Genomic DNA, 14,828 nt, shown 5'->3' with positions numbered 1-14,828 from the left:
TATGCCACAGCTCAGAATGCGAAAGCTAAAGCATAAGCAATTTTTTAGAGCAGAAATGAGAATTAAATATAAAAAGTGAAATTTGAATCAGGAAATAAGAGAACATTTTAGAATAAAGTAATATGGGTTAATTTATGATAAAAAATAGGAAATTAATTAAGCTAAAAATTAAATTAAGAAACTTCTTTACACACATGCATACAGGGTGATTCAAAATTTATTCTTCAAATTTCATAGTGAAGTAAGAAATACATCAGGAAACTGATTTCACATAGTAAAGTATATCTGCAAATGTCATCTGCATGGATAAAATGGACAATGCTGTGTATACAATGAAACAGTACAGTTATGTAGTAACGAATGTGACTTTTATTCCAACATGGTAAAGTATGATTTCAAAGTAGGTGCTGGAAATTTCCATTTACATGAACACAGGATTCACAACACCTGTGTATTGACCAACGGACATTTTCAAAAACACCTGGCACAATGCCTGTGGCAACATTTCACTGTCAACAGAGTCCTTGTACACATGGTCTTTCAAGACCCAACACAAAAAGAAATCTATGAGTGATAAAACAGGTAACATTGGTGGCCAAGTGTTCAATCTACCTCTGCCGATCCATTTAGCTCCAAATGCTTGGTTCAGGTAATCACATGCAATAATTGTGCTATGGTCTGGAGCTCCATCATGTTGATACCACATACATATATTCCACAAGCATTGCCCGTGATATGATAGGTGTTTTTTTGGAAATGTTCAGTGGTCAATGCAACGGCGATGTGAATCCCATGTTTGTGTAAATGATCACAATTTTGAGTACCTACTAGTAATGAATGTACTTTAGCTTATTGGAATGAAGGTCACATTCATTACCACTTAACTTTACTATTTCCCTGTGTTCACCTCACTTGTCCATGCAGACGAATTTTCTGGACATACTTATGTGAAATCGGTCTCTTGAGATGTTTCCATCCTCCCCACGAAATTGGAAAAATAAGTTTTGAATCACTTTGTTTATATATTGAAATAAATTATTACCTAAAAATTGATTATACAAATAAAATGGTTCTCTCCAGACAGCAGCAAGTGAGTTGATCAGGTAAGGTGCCAATGGAATCCTTAATCTTAATAATTCACAACATAAGAAAAGAGGTTCCAATCTGTCATTGTTCTGTTTGCACAGACTCATAAAGACTCTACACAGTGATGCAAGACCCTTCACATCCATTTGTTTCTTTGAAACCAATACTCGACGAATTATGTTTAGAATGTTTCTTATCAATCCATGCAAGTATGGCACCAACTTCTTTTCAATTTCAAAAAGAGTTGAAACAATACAGTTTTCAGATCTTGGTAGAAACACATACATTTCTTGATTGTGAACATATGTACGTAAATTTTTTGGGTTTATTTTACTTTTGCTAAGATAATTCACTATTAAATAAACTATAGTTGCCATGTCAAATGATGTTTTAGGAGTAATAAAAAAATCAGTTAATGAACGTATGTATCTCATAAAATACTTATCGGTGATGTTGGAATTAATATTTCCAAGTTTATAAAAAAGAGGATTTGTTTTATGCCTAAATTTTCTGAATTTTGAATGTTTTATTCTGCCCAACTCTATTTTAAGTTTCTGATAATTATCAGTTATGAATTCGATAAAATTTGGAACTGTAGCATCATTTACGTCTTGTTGAACTTCCTTACAAATAATATTAATATTCAGATTTTCTTTCTTAAAAACGTTTCCAAGATTTTGTAAAGAATCTTTTTGAAATGTTTTATTTTGCTTCTTTTTAAATTCTGTATCTCTCAAGATTGATGAGGAAAATTTAACATCACCAAAACTTATATGTTTTTCATCATTTTCTTTACTCTCTGAGTTAAATGATTTCATGTCTGTTCCTTGAATTGAGGAAACATGTTTTTTTACAGAAGCACCAGGTGTTTCTTCTACTAATTCTTTTTTGATGCACAGTTGAGCTTCAATTAAACTTCCTTCAATGGGTTTCTTAATATTACCAAATAATTCAGATTTATTCAATGGCATTGTAACTTCATTTGACATTCCTTCTATAATTTTCTTTTCATTTATATTTTTTGTTTCAGGTTTACCCAAAGAAACATTAGCTTCTTCAGCTGAGCTTTCCTTCAAAGGTTTCTCAGCATTATTACATTTTCTGCATGCTTCAATATTACTTTTTCCTATTTCAGATTTATCTGACAAAGCATTAATTGTAACTGAATTTTTCGCCACAGAGTTCTCAACATTATTATTATTTATTTCAGATATATACAGAGAAGAGTCAACTTCCATTAAACTTCGATATACAGATTTCTCAACATCAGTATGTTTTATGTTGAATTTATTCAGAACAGCATTTGCTGTTATTGGATTTCCCTCTACTGATTTTTCAACATTATTTGCTATTTCAGGTACAATTAAAGAATTCACTTCCACTGAACTTCCTTCCACATGCATTTGTACATCATTATTATTTATTTCAGATAAATACAAGGAAGAATCAACTTCCATTGAATTTTGACATTCAGGTTTCTTAATGTCACAATTTTTAAAATTGGATATGTTCAGCGGGGCATCAACTTCAAGAGAACTTTCAGGTATAGATAAATTAACATCCAATGAAATTCTCTCTACACATTTATCATTAGCTTTAAGCAAGCTATCTTGTGCAATTCCCCCACATTCTTTAATTCTTACAGGTTCTTCAATATCACAATTTCTTATTTTATGTTCATCTAAAGAAGTATTAACTGCTGTTGAATTTATTTTTATTTGTTCATCAACCTCATTTCTCATTTCAGATATACATAAAAAAGAGTTAACTTCCATCAATGTTCTATTTACAGATTTTTCAGTAGCATTATTTCTTATTTTAGAAATATTAAGATCAGCATTAACATTAATTGAACTTTTTTCTACAGATTTCACATCAATACAAGTATTCTCAGACTTAAAAGAGCAAGGAGAAGAAGAGACATTGCCCAGACAATTTGAAGTTTCAAAGTTTCCTTCTCCACATATATTTTGCTGAAAAGAAGAGTTATCATTAAAGGATTGTACTTGACTGTTTGACTGTGAATGGTAATGGCTCTCTGATACTGTATTACTTGAATCACTAACGAAAGTGTCCGTTTTGATCAATGAAGTATTTTGAAGATTTGAAGTACTGCTTTTGGCTATAATATTTTTACAAATATTTGAATTTTTTGCTGAGGCAGGAAAGTTTTTAACAGGTGAGGAATTCTGCAAAGTACAAGAATTATCTCTGGAAGCTGAAGATATAACTTCTGTAGGACGAATGACATTTCCCCTTTTCTTTTCAACAGGAGCAGATATATTTCTAGAATTTTAAAGAGAATGGAATATTAATCATGTTATTCAGTAAATAAATATTCTAAGATAATACATAAATAGAAATTATTTTAGGACATTATTAGGTTCAGTTAAAAGAAACATGACTCTACTTAAAACATATAATTATCAATATAAGGTCAAGTGGTCTCGCTGTAAAGAGGGACCTAAAGTATGAGTATGAAAAGCATTTAAATAATTAAGATCATCCCACACTTTCCTTAACAGAAAATAATCAAAACAAAATACATTTTCAAAAAGTCCACATGATCCTATCAAGAACACGAGGTCTTCCAAATACATTTAGTATTATTTTAAACTAAAGATGTCTTGAAAATATATAATATTAAATAAAAAAAATATGAAATTCTTATCTGCGATTTAAATATCCCCCAAATGGTGAAAATTTAATTTAGTTATATTAATGTCCCATTTTAAAGCAAAACTAGGGCTATTTCAGGATGGACCTTATAATTTTGAACTATGGTCAAATGACGCGGAGACACCTGTGCTGGCAACCCCTCTCCAAACTTCCGCACCACACCAGAATAAGGACGTTAGACCTCACAGATTTAACGTGCACCTGACCTGCTTACACAACTGTTCTACGATGGAATTTGGCCTTGAACCTGAAGTCCTCCGGTTCCAAAGCTGAGATCTTACCACCAGGCCACCGCAGTCCCAAAATTAGTGAAAAGTAATAACATGAAGTTTGAAAATGTTCATTCTGGAATCAATTTCTAGGTCAAATGTGTAATTTCAATTTTAAGAAGTAACCATTCTATGGTTATTTAATTAAGTAAAGGAAAGGATTATGAAAAATTTTTAAATAAAGAAAAATTAAGTGAACTTAAAACTGTAATGCAAATATTTGTGTTTTCAATTGGGCAGCTAAGCAATTCAAAATAAGAGAAACATTTTCGGAATGCAGCAATAAAAATCAGGATTTGAAAAAACTAATGGTAAATATTCTAAGGAGCTTGGACTTGTAATGAAAGAACACAAGGAATTATAATGACTTAATTCCTCAAAGTCATAGGTTTGGACTTCAGTGACAACAATCTCTCACACAGATAGCTAACTTTATGTGGAAATGGTAAGGACCCATTGATATTGTTCATCATAAGCATCAAAAAACAAAAAATACTCTATATAATCAAGAAATAAATCTGCAATATAGTTCATAAAATTAACAAAGAATGAGTATCAACAAAGTTAATTAACAAAGAATTCCATCTTGAGTAATAAAGTTATATATGTGTATGGGTGCCTGTTTTATTTTTCAATTTATTCTCTTACCTATGAAGAGATATCTTCTGCTTAGTATTTATTTTAATAGAATCAAAAGAATTCAGGATTAAAACCGCAATATAACAAAATATTTTCCTGTCGAAACATTAAGAGTTTCTAGATAATTTTTAGATTAACATACTTCTATCAATAAGTTTATATTAATTTTCACAGCCACTTTTTGGTCTAGTTTAACATAGTCTTTGTAACATTTAATATTTTTCATATTGCAGCTTTAATTTCATATTCATCATTACAATATTCTTTTTTAAGATATATATATATATATATATATATATATATATATATATATTTATTTATTTCAATAAATAAACTCATATTTTTTCAACACAAAATTAGTTTAATTATTGAAAACAAATAAAATCTGTTAAAAAATAAAGGTGAACAAAACTAAAATACATAATATAATAAAAAAATTAAATAATTAAGAATAATTTCAAAGCCTGCTGGTTCTTGTCGAAAAAGAACAAAAAAAAAAAAAAAAAAAAGGAAAATATATATATATTTTTTTAATGAAAACTATTCAAGAGGCCCATACAAATTTTCTTTATTCTTTCTCTTTCTTTTCTTCCCTTTCATCTTTCCTTCAGAATTCTTTGTTGGCAGATTTTTGATTTGTAGAAGCTCATTCTACAGAAGTAAAAAAAAAAAAAAAAAAAAAAAAACAGGAAAAAGTTTAGTTTAATACAAACCATACTGTACATCAGCAAACTAAAAGAAATTGGGTATTTGAAAGAGGGAAATAACATGCATTATTGATTCCAAAACAAGACAAAAATTATCACTCCCATTAAAATGACAATTGTATACATGTACAAATACAATATAATATTTAGTTTCCTTCATTTTTTCTACTACTTGATAATATTTATGCACATATTGAAATCAATGAGTGCTTAATGAAAGAATATTTTGTAAAAAAACAATGATTACTTTCAATAGAAAATAAAATATTTATGAACATAACATTAAAGACATAAGCAGAAATTACACTATATATATATATATATAAATTATATATTAAACATTAAAATGGAATATTGAAAAAATCCTTCAAAATGTGTAAAATAATAATTTTTATCATGGAAATCTCTTGCAGACTAATCAATAAACAAATTAATTTTTCTCTGTAAATTGGTAACTGATGTTATAAATTTCTTAATACAGTAGAATTTAATTTTTAAGTTATAAATGTTCATTAATGGATCTCATTTTGGTAAGTTACTTTTCTAGCAGATAGTAAATTGTAGCATTTTACATAAAAGAGTATATTCTAATCGTTCATCTAAAACCTTTATAACAACGAAATAAAAATGTATTAAAAAACTGAGTTGATCATAAATTCCAATATTATATATTACTTGAAGTATTTGCACTTGTAATTTCAAAGTTGAAATCTCATTTTCATCTTCTTCAATCTTTTTCCTTAATTGATTAATGCTCTGAAAGCAGAATAAAATGATATAAAAAATATATTAAACTATTGCAGCAAACAAATATTCACAATGTACAAGTAAAAATGCAAGCAAAAGGTAATAATCGTGAAAAAAATCACAACACAATCCAATAAACATTCACAATTCAAACAATTTAATTATTACTTCTATTGACATAAGTGAAAATGTTGATAGCCCTTCTGAATTTTTTTGAATGTTGAATTTCAAAAATAGATCTATCACATTTGGTATGGATATATTTTGGAAAGCATAAATGAGTAATTCAGGACAACTCTTAAAATTTTTAACTAACAATTAAAATCTTGGCAATATTCCAAAGTAGATTCACAGCACATTATCTCAAAAAATGTTTTTTTGAATGTTGAATTTCAAAAATAGATCTATCACATTTGGTATGGATATATTTTGGAAAGCATAAATGAGTAATTCAGGACAACTCTTAAAATTTTTAACTAACAATTAAAATCTTGGCAATATTCCAAAGTAGATTCACAGCACATTATCTCAAAAAATGTTTTTACACCACCCCAAAATTAATTTTTTAGCAGTATGACTAATAGCATGTATTAAATATTTATCATACATATTTTATTTAAGGAATCATGAATATCAAATTTATACATGAAGAGATTTAACAGAGCAAAAACAAAAAGTATTAATGAAAAAAAATGCTTATATTTTAAAAATTTTAAGAATTTTGTGAGTGTATGTGTGTGTGAGAGAAAGGGAATTAATAGCCCATTTTTTGGGCCAAATTACACCAGCATGGGAAAAGGAATAGTTCTCTTAAATGAATTAACTTGAATCATTAGTGATTGCAGAGACTGATATTCAAAATATTACTTAAAGCATTACTGTATGCAGAGGAAAAACATGAAAATGTCATTTACAAAAGATAACATAGTCATTTATTTTATGAGCAATTGATTCTTGTTATTCTAAAGATATCCTGCCTTTTTTATTCACTTTATTATAAAACATTTACAGTAAAGCTGCAGAACACTGGATTTATGTAGTCAACAGTAAAATTACAAAGCAATTTTAATTCGATTTTGATATGCACAATTAATTAAAAATTCTTCTCGAAAGACAAATTTGTAAAGAAATAATATATAGGATATAGAGTTTAATAATTTTCATTAATAAGATCCAGTTACATTAACAAATTTTAATCATTAAGATAACTGTAAAATAAAATCATACCTTGTTCGCAGCTAAAATACATGTTTCACAACTAGAAAGCTTTTTGTCATAAAAATCTAATAACCTGAAAAATGAAATTATTTATATTAAGTATAATTAGAAGACGAAAATGAGGACAAAATGTGTAACAAAACAAAAAGTAAAATAAGTTTATTTAACAACTAACAATACTGTTTCCCCACCCCTTCTTCTTTAAAGAAAATCCATACTTTACAAACTATATTGTAATACAGTAAACAATGCTTTTAAGTATTTAAAATCTTAAAATTAATTAAATCTAGATATAATATTCAATTTATTTGTTTTGATACAATTTCATCACAAACATTTTAATGAAATTAAACTTTTATTCAAATACAGCAATAAATTAAGTTAGATTTTAGAAAACATTAAAAAAAAAAAGACTTAAAATAAAGTCATTTAAAAGAACAAACAATTATTAATATTTGATATTGAAAAGTAACCAAAATAAATTTATTCAAATGCATGAAAAACAGAATAAGAAATATTTTTGAGTGCTTTATCAGATAGCTAAAACTCAAGTTGAAAAAAAAAAATAAGGGGGGGGGGGAGAGAAATGTACTTAAGAAACAGAGTGACAAAAAAAAAAAAAAAAAAAAAAATCACAAGGAAGGGGAGGCATAATCACCATAAAAAAAAATTTGTAGCTTTATTTTTTCTATTTTTTTTTAAACTTCAAAAAGAATCAACTCAAAAGATTATTAGAAACATTTTCAGATAAATATCAAAATTTTAAATATAATAATTTTGTAAACCATTACTAAGCAATCATTTTTTAAATATATTTTTTATTATCATATCAACAAATTCAAAAGGAAAATATTCATAAATTCCAGTTACTTGTCACAATAGTTTCACTACCAGCTTCTCAAACAATTTTTTAAATATTTTTTTTTTAAATTTGAATACTGGGTGAAAGTATAATATTGTGATTTTTAATTAATCACAAAGAAATTAATGAATGAAAAGAATTAGCAACAAAAAAGAACACAAAAATATAGCTATCTATAAGAAAATTCTATTAAAACAAAACAAAAAAAAAATGTTTGATAAAAGAACTTATTTAATATCTTGTTTCAAAAATGAAACTAATGTTACTGGCTTACAAAAAAAAAAAAAAAAAAATGTAGGATATTTTTCTCAGAAAATTTATTTAGAATAAAATAAATAAGTTTCATTCTATTGCAATAAAAAATATCAAAGTTTTAAAAGAAAACTAAATCATCCAATAAAAGTAAAAAGATATTTAACTAAAAATCGATAATTTATCCCAGAACAGTACTAAATTAAATTTAAAATAATTTAGTAAAGGTGCATGTTTTTCACCCCCCTTATCAAATAAAATCAATACAAATTTCGAAAAACCCTATTTTAAGTATACACTAACAAAGCATGGAATTGGAGATACAATGCAATTTTGAAATGAAAGCAAATACAACTTTTCAATTATTTTTGTCCTGAAGAATCAACAGAAAATCATGCATGTGCTTCTTCCATTCAACAGCATTGTTAGGAAATATTTTTCTCAATTAGACTTTAAACTATGAAAAGAAAAACTTACTTTTCTTGACAATCAGTCTTTTCTTTTACTTCTGCATTTGCACTTTTCAAGCCTTCATTTTCTTTCAATAATTCACTGAAAATTTTAAAGTATTAAGGTAAAGTTAATAGAAAGCAACTAAAATGTCCAGTGAAATTAAAAATTATAGTAAATTCTCTGAATCCATAGCTAGCAAAAAATGAAGATTGCAATTGTGTAGATTATGAAGTACATATCAAAATGTAAACTGATTATGCAGACTAATGAAAAACTAAATGTTTTAACTGATCTTAATTCATTTTTTTTTTAAATTTTAAAAATAATAAATTTTATATTTGAAATAATTAACAAATTAAAGATTTTGAAATTCAGTAAACAATATTTACACAGTTATATTTATACAATAGATTGCTCAATAACAATAATATTATATTATATTATATTATATTATATATATATATATATATATATATATACCAAGTGTATAAAATGAATGTTAGTTCAAATTTTTTAAAAAACAAGAGCACATAAAGAAGGAACAAGAGAGGATAAACCATTATTGCCATTAAGGTTACAAGATAGTGATACTGATAACAAAATTAATAAAATTTAAAATTCATGACATAATGTAATTCAAATTTAATAAAAAATATCAAAGGATAGGTAATGAACCCAGTGAATCCATACTAGACTTATTTCTTAAAATTAACTGCTTATTGAAAAACAGTTCTTGTATATCAATAAAGTTTTATGAATGAAACAAAGAATAAATATAATTCCTGCATTAAAATATATTAATTTTTGAAGTATAAAAACTATATACTCACTTTAAGTTATTAATATTTTGGACAGAGGAGTTTAATATTTGAGCATTATCAATAACCTGGAAAAGAAGATAAACTACTATAAAAAAAAAGCGATTGTATTTATCAGCATTATTTGAATTAAATAAGAATAATTTATAATTATATCAAGCAAATAACAACTCAAAAACGAATAGTAATCTAACAAAATCAATATCATTATATATATTTATAAATCTCCATATTAAAGCGACTTGGTATATTATTTTTGCAGTGGTGCATATTACATTTGATGAAATTAAGTTTGTGTAGTTATATTTTTCAAAACTAAACTAAAAATGAATCATAACTTCAAATCTAATGGATGACTTTTTCCTCCTCATCATCTTTTTTTGTTCAAATATCTTTCATTATTAAAAACTTTTGAGAATGAATGTAACTTCAAATTCTGATGTTTATATATTAAACGGAGCACTTGACTCAATAATTTTTAACCTCTCATCATTATTATGAATGAAAAGTAATGGGATTGTACCAAAACCTGTTTGTCAAAGTATTAGTCATTTTAGAAAATTCAGCTTCACTCCTTTTTTTTTTACTTACTTTTTATTGGCATTTTTACTATTATGATTCAGTTATATTTTTGTCAACTTGATTTTCGATACTCTGAAAATATAAGCTTTCTATATATATATATCTTTAAATACTTAAAAATTATCCTGGACAAAATCTAAGATGAAGACAACATTATAATTTCTAGTAACAAAGTACTGGATTTTCTTAAAGATAACAACATTAATAAACTTAATACTTATGATTTTGAAAATTTATACACCAATCTACCTTATGAAAAATTAATAAAGGTCTGTACTTTTTTTATATCATGAATATTTAAATGAAGATGTTATTCCTAAAAATAACTGGCTAGAGTTATGTAATTTTAATATTACTGAAAATAACGTTTTTAACGGAATTAATTTTATAAACAAGTCAAGGGCATTCCAATGGGAACAGCTTTCTCAAGTGCTTTAGTTAATATTTTCCTACAATACTATGATGTTTTTCCTGTTCCTTTTTTTGATTTTAGTTTGAATAAGAAATAATTTTTAGTTGCGATTCCGAAACTATTTCGTTTTGTTTTCAAAATATTTCTTACTTTAGATTGGTTATATATATATATAAAACTTAGTTTATCATTCGATGCAGTTGTTTTTACAATTGGAGAAAAAAATTTGTGGAATTATATTTTCAAAACAACTAAAAATGAACCACAATAGCTCCAAATCTCCTGGATTTTTTTTTCTTCTTCTTTTGTTCTAATAAACATTTTCTCCACTAAGACTTTCGGGAAAGAATACACTTTCAACCTCAGGATGTGCACGGGATGAATAAAGTGCAAATGAATAATTCTTAATCTCTTTTCATTCTTATTAAGAATGAAAAGTCATAGGATTGTAAAATATAGTTTTAAAAAAATGCCATATATTTTTCACATAAGTTTAATGACAGTTAATACTTTCATAAGACAAAAAAAAAAAAAAAAAGAATTGTATCAATTAATGATATATGATAATCTTGCACAGAACTTATTTAGCTGCAAACTCATTTACATTCCAAAATCATTTCAGCATTGCCAAATCAATTCAGCAAAAATTGGAACTGATTTCACCAAAATCAATTCCAAAATGGCAAACATTTATCACATTCAGACATCTACAATTTCATTGCATTTTATCTTTAAATTTAATTGTTGCTCACTTCCATTTATTAGATACAGTGTCTATATCTATCAAGACCATAAAGAAAAATTTGTTTCTCTAAATTTCAAAATTGTATAACTTGCTTCCAATTCGAGGTTGAAACTTATTTGTTTATCCAGATTTTAATCCTTTTAATACTATGTAGCTCTCTAAAGTTAATAAACAGTTAAAAAAACATTGTGATCAGTTAAAAACTTTCAAGATGAAGATGGAAGATTTTAAAAGTTATTTATTGCTTTTTTCTCAAGCACAAACATAATTGATGTTCACACATAGTCTGTAGTCCCTTTAGGATAGACAGATATATCATAAGATAGGCATAATATTATAAGACAATTCATTTTACAAAACTTTATAATAATAGAAATAAAAAAGGATGGTAAGTTGTTTATGTTTTTTGGCACAAAACCCAATTATGATTATGTTGCATCAATCAAATGGTAAAAAAAGGAGTTCCAATAAGATGAAATTCTTAAAACTCATTAAAAATATTAAATGTAGGAATTTTAAAATCAAATAGTTGTATTAAAAAATGGCACATAAAAGATGAAATAGTAATTATTGACATATGAAGAAAAATTTAATATAGGGAAAAAACGTCTAAATAAAATGCAACAAATTGATGGTCTGTAAATATTTAAAAATATTAGGGTGAGGATTGTTACCAACTAATTCATAGACGTCCTTGGGGAATGCATTGAAAAGCTATAACAGATGATTATTGAAAATAGGTCAATCAACTAAAACATGACATACACTTGAAATTGTATGTCACGGTGCACATGTTGGACATGTTTCACTAAAAAAAAAGGGTTTTTGTGTTGAAGTGGGTATGACCAATGTGCAGCTGAGTTAATTTAACATTGAGTACACATACTGGAATAAATAAGAAGGGGGCGGATCTGATTCCACTACGAAAGTATTTATTTATATATTTATTTTTCCCCATAATTTTTTTATTAGAAATAAGTATACCCATAAGGATTTAAATGGCTCCAATTATCCAGTTTCAATAAATAGATATTTATAAGACTTACTTTTATTACTTCAGTCTCCTCATCTGGTTCAACTTTGCATTTCACAAGCGGTACATTCATCTCGGATGTCTTCTGTAGATCAACCATTTTCTATAAGGAAAACAAGCATATTTTAATTCACACAAATATGATTAGAAGATATACACCATCTAAACTTTCTCTCTCTACACCTCCTCAATGTGAAAAAATATTTATTTTGTATTCTAAATCTAAATGGTGTGGCCTTAATAAAATATTATTTCTTTAAGTGACAAAAATAACTACAAACAAAGATTTTCAAATCACGAAAATATTATAATGAATAACTCAGTTTCTTTCATGCAAATAAAGTTTTTAAGTGTAAAATATCAGAGTTTGAGAAATTAGCATATATAATTTGGTAGAAATGTGCAGTAGGGAAGTTCAGAAATTTAAAGAAAAAATATTTATAGAACAGATATTTATTATGACAGTCTAGATGATATGAAATGCATGTTACATAGGGATAAGTAGGAAATCAAATCTCCATATTTAGACCAATTTAATTTTAAGCTAGCTAAAAAATTGTAATAAATGATAATTTAAAAACATGGCTTATTATACCAAAATTCCAAGCAGCTACAAAGATGGAATTTTATCTCCTAAATGCAAAGTTTAGAAAATGGAAATCTAAGAACATCAGAAAGTTATTTACAGGATATACTAATGAAGAATTATACTTCACAAGATGCTCAGGATTAATTTCAAGCAATTCAATTTTCGAACAATTCCAAGACAATCAAGCAGAAGAGGCAATCAAAAGTACATTTAGTTGCACATATATATAAACAATAAATTGAAAATATTATAAATTAACATTTGCACCAGTGAAAGATTGACAAATATTTTTCATATTACTTATAGTTTTAAATGATTGACTAAATAGACATTTTGAGAAGAGATGTGCTAATTTGCTTATGATTCTGTTGCTATTAGTGATAGGCGAGGACCGAACTCGCAACCATTGGGTCCGTAGCCGAGTAATATGACCACAAGACAAAAGAAACTTCTCATGTCTCGTAGCTGTTATCTGGCTTATAAAGCGTCACCACAATTCTAACTTAAAATGCTAACATGGAGATTCTAAAATCTACAATGTTAATACAAATATTGTTAGATATAGAATAATGTCTTTAGTGGTTGTAATTTATATGAATATTAAAATTTTGGCAATCTTGATAGAACCCTCGCAGCTTTTATCTAAAAAATAAATGCACTATCTTTATTTTTAAATATAAACTAATGATTTTGCTGCTTTTGTAAAAAATAAGCATATGTTGCAAAGCATATCTTTACTAAATATAACATTACTACATTCTATCCCAAAAATATAGATGAAAATATAATATTTCATAGTAAAAAATAAGAATTTTTTTTTCATATGAGTATAATTATAAACACTACATGAAACACAAGGGTTAATTTATTATAGGAAAAAATATATATATAGGGTGTCCCATAGTTATAGACAATATTTGTTTTATGGATTATATTTAAGGTTCAGGAATATAGTTACAAATGTTAGTATTTAACCTTGTTTCCATTACTATTAATTACTCCAATTATGCAGTTTTTCATCAAAAGGTATTAACTTTTGCATATGCTTTGGGGACAATCCATATCACTTGCTCAATCTCTGCTTTAAAGTCCTTAGTCAAAAAAATATTGGTGCCCATTTTCATTATCTTTTTGTACTAGATATCCACACATTTTCAATTGGGTTTAAGTCTGGACTAAGCAATGGCCAGTCTGTGATATTAATATTATTCATAATGAATTGCATATTTTTCAAGTTAAACATATGAGCCTTGTCTTGTTGAAATATATAGTTTGGTTTCCCAACAAACAGAATAAAATTATTTACTGATAGTCCTAAAAATTCATTTTCTAGCTACAAATTATTAAAATTTCTGTCCATTAAATCCCAAACTACCACAAGCCACCATAAAAAATTCTCAGTTTGCTTTTTATATCATGCCAGAAAATCTGCATCCATCTGATCCATCCAAGCTCCACATTTTATCATAACTAAATATTGTTGACAGCCAAATATCACTTTAAAACATTTTCTCAGCCCAGTTTAAACCTCCAATTTTATGGTGTACTTTTAAGTGCAGTTTCTTTACCATTATATTTTCTTGAAATTTATTCATTTTGATGTCAGTATTCTTCTATAAATGATATTTTTTGACACTTCAAATTCGGATACAATTTGCCATAATGACATATTTTGTCCAAATGCCATGCTTAGAAAGATTCTGTCACTACACGCAGATATTATTCTTTGTCAACCAG

The 14,828-nt window shown here is 26.6% G+C and overlaps 1 protein-coding gene across 1 annotated transcript in view; it reads right to left on the bottom strand.

The window, feature by feature from the left end:
• The window catches only part of LOC129957509 (uncharacterized), a 36,201-nt gene that overhangs the window by 11,815 nt on the left and 9,558 nt on the right, over positions 1–14,828 (bottom strand). The window contains exons 4-10 of the mRNA XM_056069842.1: positions 12,516–12,605; positions 9,743–9,798; positions 8,937–9,011; positions 7,355–7,418; positions 6,056–6,136; positions 5,233–5,324; positions 1,043–3,372 (exon numbers count right to left, since the gene is read on the bottom strand). Coding sequence (XP_055925817.1) covers positions 1,043–3,372; positions 5,233–5,324; positions 6,056–6,136; positions 7,355–7,418; positions 8,937–9,011; positions 9,743–9,798; positions 12,516–12,605 — 2,788 coding nt within the window. The remainder of the gene's footprint in view (positions 1–1,042; positions 3,373–5,232; positions 5,325–6,055; positions 6,137–7,354; positions 7,419–8,936; positions 9,012–9,742; positions 9,799–12,515; positions 12,606–14,828) is intronic.

This window comes from Argiope bruennichi, chromosome 11, assembly GCF_947563725.1.
Source record: "Argiope bruennichi chromosome 11, qqArgBrue1.1, whole genome shotgun sequence".
Lineage (NCBI taxonomy): Eukaryota > Metazoa > Arthropoda > Arachnida > Araneae > Araneidae > Argiope > Argiope bruennichi.
The sequence above is the reverse complement of the archived record's forward strand: the minus strand, read 5'-3'. Positions and strand labels throughout refer to the sequence as shown.